At 38.6% G+C, this 20638-nt stretch overlaps 2 protein-coding genes across 10 annotated transcripts in view; both read left to right on the top strand.

Annotated features, from left to right (window-relative positions):
• rhbdl3 (rhomboid, veinlet-like 3 (Drosophila)) overlaps positions 1-4836 on the top strand; it is a 74520-nt gene extending 69684 nt beyond the window's left edge. For all 7 annotated transcript variants that reach the window (XM_005936441.3, XM_042226443.1, XM_042226444.1 and 4 more), the window contains 3 exons: positions 375-475; positions 1186-1246; positions 2219-4836. In XM_005936441.3, the coding sequence (XP_005936503.1) occupies positions 375-475; positions 1186-1246; positions 2219-2490 (434 nt within the window). In that variant the 3' untranslated portion in view covers positions 2491-4836. The remainder of the gene's footprint in view (positions 1-374; positions 476-1185; positions 1247-2218) is intronic.
• A 6403-nt stretch (positions 4837-11239) lies between these two features.
• Positions 11240-17338, top strand: znf207b (zinc finger protein 207, b). 3 transcript variants are annotated; one of them, XM_014338127.2, is made up of 11 exons: positions 11240-11415; positions 11899-12025; positions 12166-12304; positions 12462-12644; positions 13501-13576; positions 13735-13787; positions 13903-14030; positions 14512-14610; positions 15393-15638; positions 16024-16180; positions 16556-17338. In XM_014338127.2, the coding sequence occupies exons 1-11, from the start codon at positions 11375-11377 to the stop codon at positions 16705-16707; spliced, it is 1401 nt and encodes a 466-aa protein (XP_014193613.1). In that variant the 5' UTR covers positions 11240-11374; the 3' UTR covers positions 16708-17338. The 3 variants fall into 3 exon arrangements, with proteins under 3 accessions (XP_014193613.1, XP_005936509.1, XP_005936510.1); XM_005936447.2 differs by lacking the exon at positions 14512-14610 and having other exon boundaries at positions 11241-11415; XM_005936448.2 differs by lacking the exon at positions 14512-14610 and having other exon boundaries at positions 11241-11415; positions 13906-14030.
• The last annotated feature ends 3300 nt before the right edge of the window (positions 17339-20638 follow it).

The raw sequence follows: 20638 nt of genomic DNA on the forward strand, positions 1-20638 counted from the left end.
TTTTTTTTTTCAACAGAAAGTATATAATTGATAGATTTGTTAAATAGAGTTAAACTGAATTAATCCTAAGGAAAGTCAGGGAGTTGAATCGCTTGAAAGTTTTCTTAGGTGTGGTTGAATGAAATCCTATATATTTCACTATTTTGGTCTAATTTCACCTTTTAAATATCCCCTAGGCTTTGATCATTACTTCAAATTTCAGTGGCAGCTTTGAAAAAGAAAGAAAACCCCCAGCGTTTGTTTTTTTTTTTAAACAAAGGTTTTAACAAAGATTTACTGAAAAGATAATTCTTCAATGAATTATCAGACAGTAAAATGATGGCATCATTTATTTATAAATTTTCACTGACATGTGGCCTTTATCATCACTGCAGGGTCTCTGGCCGTGTCTGTCACGGATATGACGGCACCGGTGGTTGGCTCGTCTGGGGGAGTCTACGCCCTGGTCTCTGCACATTTAGCCAATGTAGTAATGGTAAGTTTTCCATTTACATGCACATGCTATGTGTGCGCACATGTGTATCAGTGATTACCACATCACTCAGTGTTCCTGTCTCTACACATCATTGTCGTATCGTCAAAGTAGCCTACAGTGGCCCCTCGACAGGTGCCGCTTTATCTACAGATGCCATGCATTCCTCACCGTCAGTTTTCTCCCATTCCTTCAAAGATCAGAAAAACATCTGAGCGTGTGCACATGTTTACGTGACAGAGTGCGAATAAAATGCATCCCATCTCAATGCACTCTGCTGTCCTTTGACTTCTATGCCTACTCTGTTTGGTCTAACCCATTCAGCAGGTCATTAGACACATGTAGCAAATATCAGTCAAGGTGAACCTCTATTATGTGCAGTGGGGTTCTCATTATGTATCCTGCCACATCCTTCACAGCATTCTTGAGGTCAGTATGGAGGAGTTTGTGTTCCTCCTCTCCATTGAAATCTTATTATCTAACACAGCAAGAACAGACTGGGGGTCAGAGTGTCTCTGGAGCATTTAAAATTGACGTGAATTCAGACAAAGGGCACAATCTAAGGTCATTTTAGGTAGTCATGCATGTCTGTTTGTGTGTGTGTGAGTGTGTATGTAAGGAGGACTTTCTCTTCTAGCAGAGTTAGTTCTGTCTTTATCATCAGAAATGTGTTTCATTATGATTTCTCCACTCTCTCTTTCTCTTCTTTGCAGAATTGGTCAGGAATGAAGTGTCAGTTTAAGTTATTTCGGATGGCCATGGCTCTGGTTTGCAGTAAGTCTGAATAAATATGCCACACTCCCACTCTTAACACTTCTCGTTCAACAGAAAAGTTTTGCTGTGTTACTACTTCAGCACCAGAAATTAATTATGTCAAAACAAATGTTCCTGTTCTTGAAAAAAAAAAAGTGTTTATTTTCTCCAAATGCTACAATAATAAGCTTTCTGGCTTTGGAGCTTCAGCACATGAAGGATTTCTCGCTGCTAAGACACTGTGATTGTTGTGATGCACTGCAATGGGGTGATGTAAGCAAACTTCATTGCAAGGCTAGATGGGATTCCAGGCAACCCAGATCTGACAAGTTCAAAGTGATTTTCTCCAAAAACAGAAAACAACAACTAAACAAGCAGCGAATCAAAAACTGTAGTCGTGCCAGATTCACTGAAATTAAACTAAATTTCCTCTGTTGCTCGTAACCTTTGACACACTCCATCCAAATAGCTGGGTGAGTTGCTTCCAGTCAGTCTTAAATCAAATAAAAATCCTCCCTCTTTCTGTTACTATCCTGCCACATAAACGCAGTAGCAAAATATGTCTGTGAAACCCCAAGAGGGAAAGTTGCACTAATATTGACTTTGAGTGTGTAACATGCTCATCCACTTGATTTGCATAATCCTGGCTATTGAAGCTGAAGCCTCATAATAACTTTGCATAAAACTTCAGAATGTAATTTTGCAGCAGCACAAGGACTGTCGAATTTTTCACCCCCAGTTCCACTAGAAGGTTGTTAGGAGCAGATCAAGTCAAATACACAAGAGAAAGGATGAGAGCAATTGAAACTTGTATAACAAAGGTTCACTGTTGCTTTATGTCTTATTTTAAGAAATCTTGACATCCTTCTTTTTTTATCATAGCTCATCTACCTCAAAGTCAGGACTGTTTATTTTTAATAAAGTGCTGCTGTTTTCACCTACATGCTCACATCTCGCTGCCATTATGTCTTCCTTTCTCCTTCCTGTCCACAGTGAGTGTAGAGTTTGGTCGAGCAGTATGGCTCCGGTTCTACCCTCCGGCCTTTCCTCCTTGCCCGAATCCCAGCTTTGTAGCTCACCTGGGAGGAGTGGTGGTCGGCCTGACGCTTGGTGTGGTTGTTCTGCAGAACTATGAGCAGCGGCTCCAGGAGCAGTCCCTGTTTTGGATATTTTTCTGTGTCTACACCTTGTTTGTGCTCTGCGCTGTTTTCTGGAACATTTTTGCCTATAGCCTGCTTGATGTGCGACTGCCCCCACCACCATGAGTTGCTTATTAGAGGCACAGAAGACACTGTATCCCTTTTATTCCTCCCTTGGTAGACGCCTGACCGCCCGACTGGATGAGTCACCCGGGCCTTCACTAACCGAGCCTCATCTTGAGCCAGTCAGAGTTGTCTGACAACCGCTTTACTCATACATCCAGTGCTCCGATGCAATGATACTTGGCATGCAGAAGCCCTCTGTGTTACACTAAACTTTTTTGGACACGTGTGCTATGTTTTCTGGTTAAGCCTTACATTGGCTCACACTCACCATACAAGCTAATCTCCACTCGTTCTTTGTCTCCATGTCTGCTGGATGTTGGTGTCAAGAGTATCAACCAGTGGGACAGAAGGCAGAAGAAGAGCTGTCTGCATGGCCTGACCTTCTCTGCCTCTTTTCCCTCGATCCAATGGTGCCTATTCATGGAGACATCAGCCTGATGAAAGTAGTTCTGCACAATTGCCTGTAGTGTAGGGTGACAGCAGTAAAATCCTACAACCATTTTCTGAAGGGAGACGTCTCTGAAACTCCTCTAAATGAAGGAGAGTATATCAGAACTTAGTCTAAGCTGGTGTTTTGTCATCATTACAAGCACCCCATGAGCATGAGAGGATATAACAGGCAACAGGATAGTCAATCTTCCCCAAGTTTCACAGGAAACGGAGGAGTGTGTAGGCACAGTTTACCTTCAGAGGTTATTATGAATTTACCGTTTGAAGGAGACTGTGGGTTCAGGGTTCAGTCAATTTGTGTTCGGCACAATTTCAACCTCAAACTTGTGTCTTTCGTGTGTTTGGAAGGAGTGCAACAAATGTATCATTGTGTGTGCGAAAAGAAAAGAAGCGGAAGTGCCATTCAGGCTTTTTGCTTAAAAAAATATGCCAAAACATTGTTAATAGCAGCAAGAGCACAGCCTGTAACAAGTGTTGCTTTTTTTGACGTGAAATAGGTCTAATTTTTTCAGTTGAATGCTATATTTTCTCTAACAAATGTTTTACTGACACCAAGAAGAGTAAAGTTATTTTCATTTTAAGTAGTTTTTGCAAAGGTGAAAATAAAAATCTGCAAAGAGTTAAAAGAAGTTTATTTATTGAAATGTAATAAATACACACAGCAGTAAAGACATCCGGGCCATTCTGAATACATCTTTTTTTTCTTTTTCTTCATTACCAAATGTAGACAAACACACATGCCTGACCTCGAATACATCTGGGCTGGGGTTGTTTCCCTCTCAGTTCAGGATCAACTGGGCAAAGAAATCAATGGTCTTCTCATTAGTTCCTGACACAACTTAATTTGTTAATTGATTGAACCGAGACAGTAAGCGACCCCAGCCCCAAGCTGTAAGTCTTAAACTGTACTGTATTCTAACCTCATGTTACACTGGTAACTGCTTGGCACAAACATAATGTAATTACATACAGATTAATATTTTAACATGTGTTTGCTGTTGATTTTTTTAAAAAGATTGTGATATTGGTATGTTGTGTAAATCGTCTGGTCAGTCTGCATTGTGATATGTTAGCTATATACTATATGTGTCCTATTTAAAGATTGATTATTAATGGCCTGGGATTGTATATAATAAGGGCTATGGCACAAAACTGAATGAGGGGCAAATCACTGCTATTTTAACATTGTGCATATTTTCTAGATTTGATATGTAAATACTGGAGTGCATTAAACAGTTTTATACAGAAACAAATACTGATGTATTGGATTTTTGCAATCTCTGTGATAGACTGACAGCCTGACCAGAGTGGACCCCGCCTCTCGCTCTGTAACACCTGAGACAAGCCCCAGTCCACCTCTGACCCTGAACTAGAAAAGTGGTTAAGATGACGTATGGCTTGATTTTGCCCTCTTCTGTACCAGTTTTTTTTAATGATGCTGTTTGTCCATCTGTCACACAATTTTACAATAATATATTTTAGCAATGTAGAATCTGAATGTGCCCAACAATAAGTGTACTGTTCATCTTTGTTGTGAGTGTTTGGACTCATGCATGCCTTTGTTATTGTTTTTCCATTTGCTCGGGGTGGCTCCAACTCTCTGTTACTACAGCATCCTGACAGCAGGTCATAGCACGTTCTCAAATATTTTAAGCCAAGAAATATCTTGACCAAATAAATTTGTTTCATACATGGATATATATACACACACACTGGACTGATCAAATAAAATCATTTCAAATATTTTAATCAAAGATTGAAACACAAAATGCCAAAACATTTGGCAGTTGGATTAAAGGAGGAGGAAATGAAGTACAGACCAGCAGGTCTTCTTTCAGCTGCATCTTCTTTTGGCTGCTCCTGTTAGAGCAGGGGTAGGGAACTCCAGGCCTCGAGAGCCGGTGTCCTGCAGGTTTTAGATCTCACCCCGGGTCAACACACCTGAATCAAATGATTAGTTCATTACCAGGCCTCTGGAGAACTTCAAGACATGTTGAGGAGGTAATTTAGCCATTTAAATCAGCTGTGCTGGATCAAGGACGCATCAAAAACCTGCATTAGAGATTAACTCATCATCTGCCTCCATCTCACCCTGTCCCAAGCGTCTTCCTCTGTCACACCAACCTTCTGCATCTCCTCCATCACTCCATCGATGAACCTCATCTGTGGTCTTTGTATCCGCATGTCTGATTTGGCAAAGATTTTACACCGGATGCTCTTCCTGACGTAGTCCTGCCCTTTTATCTGGGTGTAGGACTAACACTGGCTTGTGGCCCGTCCTGTGGATGGCTTCAATGAATTTGGACAAAACATAAAAAAGCAAACTAAAAAGTAATTAAGTAAAATGTTATTTCTATAGAGCCTTTTTAGACAAACATCACAAACCACAAAACACCACTTCTGATCTGAGGTGGCATGTGGGTTTAGCATCCTCTGATGTGAACTGGCTGAACTTCTGTGGACTGCTATTAAAAAGTCAGCTAAACTAATGGATTACACAATCAGATTACTAATATTAAACTTTATTAGTACTAGATAAATTTACAAATATTGTGAACTTTATTTAAATAGAAAACAATTAACCAACAAGCTGTCATTGAAAATATAAGTTTGTATACTTATTATACTTGTATACTTACACCAGGGAAAGGAAACACAGATAAAAGGGTTAGTTATTGCACTCATTAACTTCTATCCTTTATTTCACTTCAACGACATCAGTTAAAATAATTTTGTTTATTTGGCATAACCAAGATTTCCAATCTAATCTTTATTTTTGTGACTCCCAGCTTGGACCCTGCCAACAACACTAATCAATAAAACACCATAACCTCAATCTTTGCGTGTGTGTGATCATTTATCTGTACAATGTGTACAATTTATCCATGAGCAAATGCTGTTTTGTGAAGTAATAAAGAGGAGCTTCACTGCACACATTATGAAATAAAAATTACAACAAAGGAGGCCCTGAAGTGTTGAACAGCTGCTCAGTAGAAATGGGGAAAACATTTGGCTTTCAGAAATGCAGCAAGTGGTTTTCTCAGTTCCCAAACATTTAAAGTCTGTAAAAGAAGCAGTTCCCAAACAAATTAAGGAACGTCACAGTTATCTATCCATCCTGGGGAAAGAACAGTTCAAATAAATTAAAAATTACCATGACATTCATGCCTATGATGATTGTATTTAAACAACTTTCTTTGGAAACATTAATGTCGGTTGATTCAGTATCAAGGAAGGAAGGACAGAGGATATTGTCCAATGTCAAAGAAAAAAGTGCTCAAACTGAGCAGCTTTAAAACAGGATTATGTGTAAAATGTAAACTTAAAAGTTGGAGGAAGCGATTATAGGGCCATACAGAGAGTAGAGAGCTGGGGTAAGAGCCTTTGTGAAAAAAAGCAGATGTCAGAGTGATCAATGAAATGTGTGAGAATACAAGAATCAGCTATAATTCATTCAGAGAAGGGACCCCTTAAGCTGTCACTGAACATCTTCTCTGTCTAGCCGGTACAACCATGGAGTAGCAGTTTTGAAGGCCTACGATGAAAAATTCATTATGCAGCCAAGGAAAGCCGCCTCAGTTGTGTTTCCCCTTCATAAATCTTTCCTTTCAGAGGTAATCATTCACCTTGATGAAGAAAACGAGAGGCCGCAGGAAAGGAAAATCTGTCTGGAAACATTTGTTGCATCTCAGCATTTATGCAGCCTGCTGCGAGAAACACTTGTTACTTATTTATCCTTGTTTAAACATGAAGGTGCACACAGAGACAAGTACGAAGTACACTTAAAGGACCAAAAGTAATGAGGAGTGATAAAAATATCACTATTACATTGCAGTGGGTCAGTCTGGACTTGATTTTAAATACTGGGTATTGTAATACATTAAAATTGTCAATGTTGTTACACCTTATTTTCCTGTTTGGGTTGATTACCTAACGGTTGCTAAACCTCTCAAATACATGTATATTTGGCTCTAAATTGTAATGGACCATAAGCGTAATCGACACTGTGTGTTGGTACAGATAGAGTAACCATCGAACGTTTTCTAATGAGAGCGTTTCCTAATGAAATGTATATATAAACCATTACTAACAGCTGTTCTGGAAAGCCTTTCCACCCAATTTCCACAGCCTGAAACCCCCAATGTACTGTTCTTGAAGTACTATCGCCACCTAGTGGCCAAAACAAGTTGTGCGCCGTTCTATTTCATCTATCAGTGTTACCTGATCTTCCAGCGTCACCGGTCAAAAATCTGTCAATTTCTTGTAAATGTGATCTATCAGGATGCCTTGGAGGGAATTTATTACATCTGGGACAAAAATCCGCCGCGTCCACAATATGGGTTCAAATTGAATGCAAAATATATTTTTAGTTATAACTAAGTTGGAAATTCAGAGATAAATCAAATACATGACATGGCATTACATTTTGAATCTGAAGGGCTGAAGACACTGTTGGCGACTGGACTGAAAGTGGAAAAATCTGTGAATGATGGAAAATTTCTCTGACATTAAATCCTCTGTGTCTTTTGAGTAAACTCTTGTGATAATTAACTTTTATAAATTATTTATAAGATAAGTGATGAATGTTTAGCTGGCTAAAAGTTCATATTCATTCATAGTTCACAGATTCTTGTTAGGTCTCATCAAAATGTAAATAGTTTTATTGCATTTAACTGTGAACATGTATTTTTACTTCATTTTTGAACTTTTTAGGCTAAGGAAATCGCATACCTACATGCACATACCCCAGCAAAATGCAGCACATCTTGCTACAAACCCCTTTTGGACTTAAAAAGACAAGCAACAACAACAACAACAAAAATCCAAGGAGCTGACAGGAGAAAAAAAAATGCTGCTGTGTGGGGAGGTATTTGCTGGAAAGGAGCTCAAGAAAGTGTCGACACTTTTAATGGCCAGACAGGACTTGGAAAGCTTTGTAAAAGCAGTGAAAAACAGTTTGACACTATGTGCGAGGAGACTGACAGAAAACTGAAAGAAAAGGAGAAGTAAGGTTGGATCTTAAAAGAAAATCTGAGCATCCAGCCGAGTGAGAGTGAGAAGGTCAAAAAACACCAAGCGACAGAGTGCAAACAAGGCAATGAGGTGAAGCTGTCACTAAACACAACAGCAAAGCTGGCAGGGAGGTGGGGGGGGTGACCATTGAGTTTAAAACTCTGTAGGAACACTGTGGAAAAACTTCATCCAAGACAGCTGAATTTTCAAACTTGAAATGATGGCACTGGTAGAAAAACATTTGGCCAAGCTGAAAACAATTAAGTCGAAACACCACCAGAGCAAAACTGAATGCCAGAAAAATTTCAAAGCTTTGGAGGACTGTCTCAGATGTGAGCTGGCAGCAAGAAAGAAAGAAAGAAAGAGAAAAGGCTTCAGAAACAGAGAAGAGACAATAAAGAGAAGCAGCTTTCCATGGTGAGGAGTTTGTCAAGATGGTGAGAAAGCTGGAGGAGGAGATCAAGCTCATCAGGCTCACGAGCCATGCAAAACGCTGAGCTAATGCCATTTTACCTCATCGTTTGAGTTACATGATAATATGATGGATTGTAAGATTTTTTCTTTTCAAAATGAAAATAAAATGCTTTGTGTGTCTTTTTAGGAGCTTACCTTAAAAACTGACGAAGGCAAAGCCGAGATGAAAAGGGAGAAGGCTAGAAATGGAAGTAGCAGATAAACAGAAGAGATTAGGAAAGCATGGACATAAAGTGAAAAAAGTTGAAGAAAGAGCAACATAACAGGAATGCAAAAAGAGAAAAAGAAACAGAAAAACAGAACAAAAAATAAGGAGAGATATAAAAGAAAAGAAGGAGGAAAGCAGAAAGACAGAAAAGTAAGTCTCTCTTCCTAAACCCCATTTTCCCTTTTACTTAGTAACTGCAGTTAGGTCCATATATATTTGGACAGAGACAAATGTTTATTTTATAATTTTGGTTCTGCACATTACCACAAAGAATTTTAAATGAAACCACTCAGATGTAGTTAAAGTGCAGATTTTCAGCTTTAATTCAGTGGGTTGAACAAAAGATTGCTGCCAATGACAGCCTGACATCTTGAACTCATGGACATCACCACATGCTGTGTTTTCTCCTTTTTAACACTGTCAGGCCTTTACTGCAGCAGCTTGTTTGTGGGCCTTTCTGTCTGAAGTTTAGTCTTGATCAAGTGAAATGCATTTGAAGAATATTCCACTTCTTTGCTTTAATAAACTCCTGGGTTGTTTTGGCTATATGTTTTGGGTCATTGTCCATCTGTATTATGACGCCCAATCAATTTGACTGCATTTAGCTGGATTTGAGCATTTCTTTGTACACGTCTCTGAACACCTCAGAATTCATTCGTCTGTTTTTGTCCTGTGTCACATGATCAATAAAAACTAGTGTCAGAGTGCCACTGGCAGCCATGCATGCCCAAGCCACAACAGTGCCTCCACCGTGTTTTACAGATGATGTGGTATGCTTTGGATCATGAGCTCTTCCATTTTTTGCCATCATTCTGGTAGAGGTTGATTTTGGATTCATCTGCCAAAAAATGTTTTTTTCAGGACTATGTTGCTTTTTTATGGATTTTGTTTTTGTTTTGGGGTTTGTTTGTTGTTGTTTTTTTCATTTTTAAGCAAATTAAAATTTAACCTTTCTCTTCTTGAGGCTTAGGAGTGGCTTGGAGATGGCAGCGAACCCTCTGTATTTACTTTCATGTAGTCTTCTCTTTATGGTGGACTTGGATATTGATACCTTCTGAATGTTGTTCACTTGGTTGGCTTTTGTTGATCATCCACCACTGTTGTCTTTCTCTGATGGTTTTTTCTGTTTTCGAGGTTAAAGGAAGGCTTTTTTTCATCTGCATGGAGAGCTCCTTTGACTGCATATTGTCTGTTGACAGCGAACTATTCCAAATGCAAGCACCACATTAATGGCATAATGAAGGAATGCACACACCTGCCCATGAAATACATGGGCCAATTAGTCCAATTACTTTTGTTCCCTTTAAAAAGAGGGTGGCACATGTTAAGGAGCTGAAACTCCTAAATCCTTCATCCAATTTGAATGTGGATACCCTCAAATGAAAGCTCTACACATTATGCCCATGTCCATTATATAACAATAATTGTATTTGTATTGTGTCCAAATATATATATAGACCTAGCTGTAAATACACCTGGCATTGCAACAACTTAATAGCAAAAGGTATAGATATTTAGCTGTCTGGCTACGTGAACATAATCCTGAAGATAAAGCATTTTTTTTGGTTCTGTATACGTTTTACTGGAATGACTGCATGTTATGCAGGAGAAAACACCACCATCCTGTGACAAAACTTTAGAACTACATCAAAATAGTCCCACAGACCTTATATTAATATAAGTATATTAAATTTCATTATAGTAAAACCATTTTTTAAATAAAAACCACCCTCAGATGCAAAAGTGGCGCACAAAAGCCAGTTTTGTTATCGACAAAACTGTAGTTTTTACACCTAGTATATTTTTTTTCCATTTATATGATGGAAACCTCTAGACTCCACGCAACAAGAAAAAAATCAACACTAGTTAAAAGAAAAATATGGATAATGTGGCAGCTATTTATTGATGATATAATCCCCCTGCTGTAATCTGTGCCCATGCAGCTATATCATTACTTCTTGTTTTTAATCTTGTTAAAAATATATGAAACACGTAATACCTATCATGATGATAACTTTAGTTCATCTCTCTGGTGAAAGTAGATGTTTGCACATTTATTGGGTTACAGTTGACAGTCAATCATGAACAATCTTTTAGTGTCCATAAAGCTTTTAAATATGTTGGTGGATAAACGCTTCTAACAATGGTTATAGCAATACAAGAAAATGTCAGCAGTTATTTCAGTAAACGGATCTGTTAGAATAAATAATATGTAAAGAGAAAAACCGTCCTGTAAGTTAAGTTCCAAATAAGACATCATTGACTATCAGCCCAATCTGCTAATATTCTTGTTTTAAGACTTCGTGAGTCATGAACGTTTTCGTGAGACATCAGTGTGTTGGCCATGATCAAGACAGTTGCATGTTACATGGAGAACTGGCTTTGGGAGGTCTGTCCATCGGGGAGTGTTTTTGCTATAAAGGAATGATGGAATGAGACACACTTCATTTTAAGTCTCCAAGTGCTATTCAGCACCAAAGGTTCGCCAGAATATTGCATTGCAGTGAAATCAGTTATTTACTTCACCTGTCGGCTATCCTGTCTACCGTGCTTCCTGTTTTGAACCTCTGGGCGTGTCTGTGACGCTCATTTCGTATTCGCGCGAGAATACGTTCGTTACAACTTCCGCCATTGAAGCGCCATTTTCGGCCTTGTCACGGGATTACAGCATGCTGTTCTCAAACAGATAATAAGACAAGTGTTTAGAGTTTTGATACCGGTTTTCCAGTATTTCATAAAATGGGGCGAAAAAAGAAGAAGCAGATGAAGCCATGGTGCTGGTATCCTTTTTGTTTCGACGATAAAGTGCCGCTGTGGAAAGACGAGGGGCTACATGTTAGCTCGACAAAGGGAAGGCCCAAACTAGCCTCTTGACGCCCTAAAGCTTGCGTTAGCATTAGCGACTGGCACTCACGAACTTAAGTGTTTTGCTGGTTGATTTTTACTTAATGAGATATTTTTAAAGCTGTAAAATACTCGGTATCGGTTGTATTTCATTTCTAGTAGAGTTTGGGTTCGTGGTGCTGGTTACAGGAATCGAATAATACCTTGGATATTAACGGCTATGTTAGCATTTAGCTTCGTTTATGATTCAATCTTCAGGACTGATCCGTCTTTAGATTTGTGTAACCAGACGATTCGCGCTACTTAGTCGCTGAGAGTGATGGTTATTTTAAGCAGTTATGTTATTTTGCCGGCTTGTATGGTCGCTGAATTTCGATCTTGTACAGTGTTACTGGGCAGTCCTTAACTTCAGTTTCCAGGTACTGTAATCGAGACTTCGACGATGAAAAGATCCTCATTCAGCATCAAAAGGCAAAACATTTTAAATGCCACATTTGCCACAAGAAGTTGTACACTGGCCCTGGCTTGGCTATTCATTGCATGCAGGTATGGGTTTTTAATTATTAATAACCTTATTAAGATTTGTAGCATCTTTGTTTAAAAAAAAAAAAACACACACACACATTAGTTACAGGTAATCGAGTAGTTATTCGAGTTTGTGGTGACTCACTTTGCATATTTTTCAGGTGCACAAAGAGACGATTGACAGCGTACCAAATGCAATTCCAGGAAGAACAGACATCGAGCTGGAAATCTATGGCATGGAGGGAATTCCAGATAAAGACATGCAGGAACGAAGGCGAACGTTAGAACAGAAATCACAAGGTTTGTTCACCTATGCAAGGGCTGTGCTTATGTTGACTAAAACCTGGTTTATATTATAGGGTTTGTAATATGATGCACGAGTCTTAGTAATCTAATATAGTGTTATGGTATGGGTTACATAACATTTTGCTTAGGTGTCAACATTTTCTGTTTTCAGAGAGTCAAAAGAAGAAGTCAAACAATCAGGATGACTCTGATGAGTCTGATGATGATGAAGCTGGACCGTCAGCTCAGCAGGTCACTGTGGTCCAGGCCCAGGCAGGTTATGCTGCTCCAATGGCACAACCTGGGATCCCTCCTGTGGCTGGAGCACCAGTGATTCCTCCTGCAGGATATCAAGGCAAGGTTTTTTATTTATTTATTTTTTTTACAAACTTAAAAATCTATGCATCAACTACACATGTGAAACTGGCTTCGCAGCTGATCAACTTTTAATTCCAGTTGCAGTTCTGCTTTTTATCTAAAACCGTTATTGTGTTGAATTGTTTTGCAGTAGTTTCTCATGTCGCCATCCTTCACATCCTTTTCATTTCCTTTTGCCAGTCGATAGAAGTTCAAGTTCATTCCAGGTTTATTTCAGTTTAAAAGTATTCTTTTTCTTTCCAATTGAATTGTAATTCTAATGCTAGGAAATCTAGCATCCACAAATTCACAATATTTTTAAATGTTTTTGCTAGATGGATTTTACTGCTGAATCACAGCTGCATTTAAGGAGACATGGGAATTTGATTTCTGTAGCACGTTACATAACACATTCCTGCTGGATGTGTCTCTAAATTCATCAACAATCTCAGATAATTGGTGTAATTGTTGGGCACGCATGACCTGTAATTAACCAACAAATCCACCTCAGTATATATCTTAGTATTTTTGTAAGTTTTTAGGTACCTTCTTAAAAAGTTGACAGTATTAATGCAGTTTGTCCACCAGAGAGCACCAACAAATAATTTTTGTTCAGCGGTTGTATCTATTTTAACCCTATAGATGATCTGTCATGTATGCTTTTAACACACTCCTTCAGTTTTTTGCCACAAATATCTAAATATACGACTGAAATCATTCAAGAAACTAAATGGAGCCTGTGAAAATGTAGTTTATGTATGTGTATCCTTTTGCTGTGTTTATTTGCCTACTTGTTTGTTTGTGTGGCATGATGAGTTATTGCTAAATAAATCTTCTCTAACCCGTTGTTACAGGAATGCCTCCTATGATGCCCGGTGTTCCTCACATGATGCATGGCATGCCTCCTGCAATGCCTGGAATGCCACCAGGGTAATTCATTTACTAACTTTTGATTTAATAGTAACTTTACTATCCAGTGTTTTGTCTGTAGGGATAATACAATCATGGAGCTAACTGAAATGCAGTTTTACTGTAGTTCACTGTCAGATCAGTGTGTCCATTTTTCTGTGGGTCTCTGCTTTTTGCAGTATGATGCCAATGGGAGGGATGATGCCCCCAATGATGCCAGGGATACCCCCGGGTGAGTTGTGCTTGCATTTCAGAAACAACCGTTGAACTTATATTACACAAAGAACTAAATTTGACAAATGTGATCATGTAAACACTTCTGATCCTGGTTCCGGTTCATCCTACAGCAGTCCCACCCCACATACCCCCAAGGCCAGGAATTCCTCACATGGCCCCAGCCCCTGCAGTCACTCGACCAGCCGCACCAGCGGCCCAGCCAGCTGTCACCAAACCTCTCTTCCCCAGTGCAGCACAGGTGGGCATTGTAACCCCACTAACACACATGCAGTGACTTTTTTAGACATTTGCCTCAAAGAGATGTTATTGTTTTCTTAGGTCTCATGTTGTTAATGTAGTTTACTTTATCTGGAATTAAACCGTCAACAGGGTGTTTTATGATGTCGTTGTATACATAACCGGATTTTTCCAGGCTCAAAATTTAGGCTTGGAGTCTGTGTCACTTGCTCATATTTGCTACATTTCTGGTTGATTGATAAACAAATTGTCAGAAGTAGAACATAAAAGAAACCCCACTCAGATAAGCTGGTTAAAATTAGTCTTGTATACCAGAGGAAAAAAAACCCTCATATTTTATTTCCCATTTGTTCTTGTTTCTGATGTGTCCCTTTGCTTTCTAACCTTGTTTAGAGTATGTTGTAAAGGGTAAAATTCAGATTAAAAAACATTGTAGACATGTTACATGCAAACGCTGTGGTTTCCTTTCCACCATGCTGCAGATGGGCTCTGGTGTTCACAGCAGCACAGCAGCTGTCTCCTCTCCATCTGCAGACCCTCAGTCTGCGTCTCCCCAGCCTCCCTTTCCTAATATGCTACAAGTATGCTCACAGACAGGATTCTGTGCTCTGTGGCAGCTGCATGTTGAATATTTATTAACACTGCCTGTAAATTCTGAATTTGCAAACTTAAACATGGCTGGATACTAACCATATTTGCTTCATAAGTCTACTTGTGCACCAAAATAGCCATGCTGGCCATGATGTTGGTGTCACAGGATGGGCATCTCTGACAAGAACTGACATGTTTTGTTTGTGAGCTTCATTAGTGTGCATGCGCTTTAGTTAAAATAGGCCTAAGATGAGATGAACTTTATTTAGAATCTTCCACTCTCTCTCAACCTCAGGAGCATGATGTAATTAGTACCCAACAGATTTTGCAAGATTTTTATTTTTCTCCCTTAACCCGAGTTCTTCCCATCTGAAGTGCTATAGATACTTCTAGTTCTTCTCCATTTAATGTAAAAATTGCACTGTGGTTGAGACAAAATAGCGCAACAGCTTTGTTCCAATTAAAATAAAATGGAAACAAATTAATTGGGATTATTAAAATCATATGTAATTTGTGTATTTAAGCTTCAGAGTAACCAAGTCATAATACACTTGTACATTACAGTGCTTTAAAATGTAAAGCTTAAATCAAATGATTAGTTAACTTTTCCATTTTTTTAATGTTGTTACTGAGATGTCATCTTTTCACTGTAATTTTTTAAATGAATTTATTTTGGGGTTATTTTCATTCCTTGTTTGCATATTGCAACATTAAGCTAGTATCTTATTATTAATTAAAAAAAATCAGTTATATGTATGGTGTCTTTGCACAGGCCCAGCAGACTGTTCCAGGAGTCGCAGGAGCTTCAAGTTCCCTCAGCACAGCTGCCTCCACTGACCCACCCAAAGCAACATTCCCTGCCTACACCCAGCCCTCTGTCTCTTCTTCTTCCACTTCTTCTAATCCCTCTAGCAGCACTGTGGCCAAACCCCCAGCCACAGTGACCAGTAAGCCTGCTACCCTCACCACCACGAGTGCAACTAGTAAGTTGATCCACCCTGATGAGGATATCTCACTGGTAAGTTGCTTGAGCTTTCTATTTTGCCCTTTTCACAGTAAGTAATGACTGATACATATTTATAATAGCACATTGGGCAATAGACAATAATAGACTGGTGCAGTATTTGACCACCAGCTTGATTCTGTATATCTTGATCATAATTCAGCTATATATTCAGAATATGTTTGAAGCTAAACACTTTGGTTGCACATCCTTAATACTACTTAGTAGTTCTTCTTTTGTGGTTATGTTAAAGGATGATTCTGAACTTGAACATCCTCAGTCTGAAATCAGGGCACGTCAACATTGGTACAAGTTCCTCATCATTTTTTTGTACTGTAAAGGGGCATAACAAAGTTTCTTTAGTCTGAATGTTTGTTCTGTGCGTTGTCCCTGCCAACAGGAAGAGATGAAGGCCCAACTTCCTCGTTACCAGCGTCTTGCACCAAGACCTGGTCAGGCCCATGTGGCTGCTCCCCCAGTGGCAGCTGTGGGTGGTATAATGCCCCCACAGCAAGGCTTGCCACCACAGCAGCCAGGCATGAGGCATCCCATACATGGTAAGAAAATGCTTTTCTTTTTTTTTTCTTTTCTTTTTTCTTTTTTTTGGCAGTGTACAAAATTGTTTCTGTTCTGGCAAACTCATTTTTTGTGTAACTCACTGTTCTACCAGCTTGTGCTCATTACCTGTCTGTGGATCATTTTAGTTCACATTTCATTGAAAGTTTAGCTTTTTCTCAGCAGTCTCTGTCAAGTAGATGTTTAATTTAAAAAAAGAAACAGCAACAGAAAAAAACAGTATATTTGGCTGTTTGAAAAATATAATTAATTGAATTTTGTAGATTTGGACAGGAAGGTGTACGGTGCACAGCAGGTGAGATCAGATGTCCTTTTGAACAGTAGCATTAAAACACTCCGTGCTCTTCTCTCTGTAGGTCAGTATGGTGCCCCTCCTCAGGGCATGCCAGGCTACATGCCTGGAGGGATGCCTCCATATGGGCAGGGGCCTCCCATGGTGCCCCCTTACCAGGGAGGCCCTCCCATGGGTATGAGGCCTCCCGTCATGTCTCCGGCTGGACGCTACTGAAGCAGCAAAGCAACCTGCACATTAGGTTTGAGGTTAACACCTTTCTATCACCCTTGTGCTTTTTCAAACCTAGCTGCAAGCAAAGAGCATAAAGACCAACGGTGGTGAAGACAAATATTTGTTAGAACACATGGACATTTAACGTAACATCTTTATTTGAAAAGAGCCAAACACCACATAAGTTTTTAACAACTATAACGTTGTTAACTAATTACATGTGCGGATATATTTTTCCCCTTAGGTTTCACTCAGGTTCATAGAAGTGAAGTGTGTTTAAATGATTCATATTTCTTTTGAAGCTGCTGGAGTTTCATGAACGTACCAACTCCTTACAAAGGCAAGTTTCTCTTGTAAACATTTAATCATATTTTTGTTTATTTCTTTTGGTGGAATGATTGAGGCCCTCACAGCATGCTTAGATGCTGTTGGACATTCGTCCCCAACCTTGGTTGGTGAGGGTCTCAGAAACTGGTTCCAGTTACGTAGTCTATAAACTCCATGACTCATCAGGCTCTAGTTTTATTCTTTTTTTCAGGTTTGATTTAAATATTTCCTGGTCCTAAGTCTACTTGTATACATCCTTTGTAATGTTTTATCAATCTGTTGTAATAAAATCCATCTTGAAATCCAATGCTGGTTTGTCCTGACGTGCGTGGAGGTGAGTCATGAAGGTTTGTACTGATGTCTTTTGTTTTTCTGCACAGCTTAGGGATTTGTTTAATGGCAGAATCTTATCAGGTAGACAAAGACCAAGTTTGCCATCATCTGTTTTTTGTTGAGTGCATCAATCATTGCCTTAATAATAGACTGATTATGAAAAATAAATTTAAAAAAAATTCTTTACATAAATTCAGTAGCCTAATAAAGATTTTACATGCTTTGAGTTTGTGTACTTCCAGCCAAAAACTGAGATGTTGGCTAACTTTATGTTCCAAAATACTGCATGGTACCTGTGATATGATGGAATTAACTGCAAATTAAGCAATACAGTTGCAGTACACCCAGTCTGCAATGAAGGAAAAGCTAAGTTTCATTTCTGACCCATTAACTCCAATACACACACACACACACACACACACACACACGCTTGACTGCTTTAATAATGTTGGTGTCTGTCATGGTCATCTCTCTATTATGCATTGAAGAGGGAAAGCAAAACAAAGCCAACAGCAGCAGCAGCTGAGTTTAACATATTTGTTATTTAAGGTGAGGTCTTTGCTATTTACTTTAGACTTCATTATAGTGTTAATCACTGTCTGCAGCGTAGTGCTTATTTCTGCAGTCTCTTTCTCCCTGCAGTTTTTTTTTTTTTTTTTTAAAGAGTAACTAGCACTGTCATTTCTATAGGAAAAATAAAATACAAGAACAGACACCTGAGGGTCTTCTTGTGACCACTGCTAACCCCTTAACATTATATTTCTAAAATGACAGTAAATCAATGCCTATTATAATTTTCAAAAGCACTTTGTTTGGCTGGTCTTTACCACAGTGCTGGCCTGTGTTGCTGCATGGTTTTGTTTTAAATCCTAGACGTATCATAGTTGTCGGACATCTGGGGTTATCCTGTTACAGATTGCTGTCTATAAAGCAATCCGTGAAAGAACAGACACCACAGGTGTGCAAATCTGAGTGTAGTGCATATATGGATTAAAAACAAAAAATAGCAGGTTTTTTAAAAAGAAGTGCTTGTAGGTATTTGATGTGGCACAGTGTTTCCTCTGCCCATATCACTTACTGCTTTGTATTTGTTTTTGTCTGTAGCCCATCCATATCAGCTTTTCAGCCTTAAAACCCAATCAGCTGGCATGACAGGTCAGTTAAAACTCAGTAAGTACCTGATGATGTTCTAGTGTGGCCCCATCCTCTACATGTGGATGTTAGGCCTTGTATTATTAAATTTCACACCAATCAGCCACAGCACATGAACACTTGGACTACACGTCTCCCAGCAGTAGATTTTAAGATGATTAGTGTCACTTTATCTGTGAGTGGTTTCAAGGTTGTGGCTCATTAGTGTGATGTCAGAAGAGCTATGCCTGAAGTGACATTGAAATGTGCACTGAGTTTCTCTCTCTTGTCCTGTCTGAGTTTGAAAATTACAAACATGGTAAGTAGTCGTGGGATGGGCCGCCAGTGTCACCGGGGCTTCTGTCAAAGGGTCAGTTCACCCTGATTTCGCAAGTGGTGTCTAACCTGATTGCTCTTAGTTTTTGTGCTTGCTAGGTAAATTCCAGCATCTTACTGACTTTGCACATTGACATTAAAGAATTTCTGTCAAATGTTTCACACCAACGTGATTGTTCTCCTCTGGGAAGTTCCCTTCAGTCTCAAGAATCATCACTGTTTTTGTTCCTTGTAATAAGTAAAATGATAATATGAATTTCCCCTGAAGTGTTTTTGGTAAAAACACCATGATTTCAGGATTAGTCTTATATAGCAGTAAAATTTAGGCTAAACTTGAATTTATTAATTTTTTTTCTTCACCTTGCTGTCTTACACATTCTCCAAAACAATATCACATTTTTTCCTGAACATAAAATTGTATCGAGAATATCTGAACCAAAAAGAAGCAAAACAGGACATCACAGGTGAGAGCTGAGTGGGAAGGTTGTTTTAAACTTGGGTGAACTAACTCTTAAATTCTGACATAAGAGCTAATGTCTGTAATACGTAAAGTGAAAGTATTGATACTGGTTAGGTGTTTTTTGGTTTTGTTTTGTTTTTTGTTTTTTTCCCAGCTTTTTGGGTGGGTTTTTTTTTTTTTTTTTTTGAGGGGGGGTTAGCATCAGGCTCATGTTTAGACCAAGCTATTGGATTTCAGATGTGCTTAGCTATGAGTCTGTCTAACATGTGCTTCTTATTCATGTCATAACGGTTTTCTGTATCAGATGCTTTATTTCTCTCTCCAGATAGTGAAATAAATATAAGCTGTCATATAAAGTACAGAAATAATACATGTCGATTTAATAAAAATAATTGAAATTTTCTGTTGACACTTGTTTTCTTTAACGGGTCTAAAAAAAAAATAAAAAAATTCTGGTTTATAACATCCACGTGTTCATGCTTGTAGGCATTCAGAAACTATCTGCCCCTCTACGAGTCACTGCTCCGTCACAGAGTATTAGTCAGATTTTAACCCCAACTTCATGATCACTAAATGCATGTTAACCCAAGTTAAGGTCAGAATTGTGATTTACTGCTGATTAACATACAAATAATAGTGAAACAGTGAAAACCTTGACTTTCAGTGGAATCTAATTTCTGTTAGTGTAATAAGTTACTTCAAGTCCTTCCGTTAGTCACGTCACACTAGTCCTTCAGCAGTTCTGTTGGCTTTTCCGCTCCTCACCTGTCACATGAATCCTCTGTTCAGAGTTATTTTACATGCAAATTTGTTTTGACTTGTTAGGTACTTTTGTTCTTACCGTTTTTAACTCTTCTGTGTCACATGACCTTGAATGTTTTGAAAAGGCTCCTAAAGTAAAACATGTTATTGCACATTATTGCACATGGGTGCAAAAGTTCATCATGGTATTTGTTTCACCTGCCATCGAGTAGTTGGTGTACAATACAGTATTAACCCTTTAAGACCTACCATAGAACCAAGTTCGCCAGAGCTTATATTTTTACATGTTGTAGTGCCATTTTTGGGAGCATTTCAAGTTCATATACATCAATAAAACCATTATAGCCCAAATTTTAATGATATGTATGCATTAAGTGTATAGTAATTACATAAATTGCAAAAAAGTTACAAAAAAATTTAAAATCGTTTTTGTGTTTTTAACATATATTTCTAGTTAGAGAAATTTAAGAGGTTTATCTGTAAATACAAAAAAGTTGCACAAAATAGTTTCCCACACAGGAAATTTATTTTAAGTGTCTTCATAGTTTTATTTTTGAAATACATCAATTTTTATATACTGCAGGA

This window comes from Haplochromis burtoni, unplaced genomic scaffold (assembly GCF_018398535.1).
Source record: "Haplochromis burtoni strain Fernald_Lab_line unplaced genomic scaffold, NCSU_Asbu1 Contig_212, whole genome shotgun sequence".
Taxonomy (NCBI): domain Eukaryota; kingdom Metazoa; phylum Chordata; class Actinopteri; order Cichliformes; family Cichlidae; genus Haplochromis; species Haplochromis burtoni.

Coding starts and splice junctions, on each gene's coding strand:
- znf207b (XM_014338127.2), top strand. CDS start 11,375: ATGGGGCGAAAAAAGAAGAAGCAGATGAAGCCATGGTGCTG. Junction 13,788..13,902: donor GATGCCAGGGATACCCCCGG/GTGAGTTGTGCT, acceptor TTCATCCTACAG/CAGTCCCACCCCACATACCC. Junction 14,611..15,392: donor CCTTTCCTAATATGCTACAA/GTATGCTCACAG, acceptor GTCTTTGCACAG/GCCCAGCAGACTGTTCCAGG.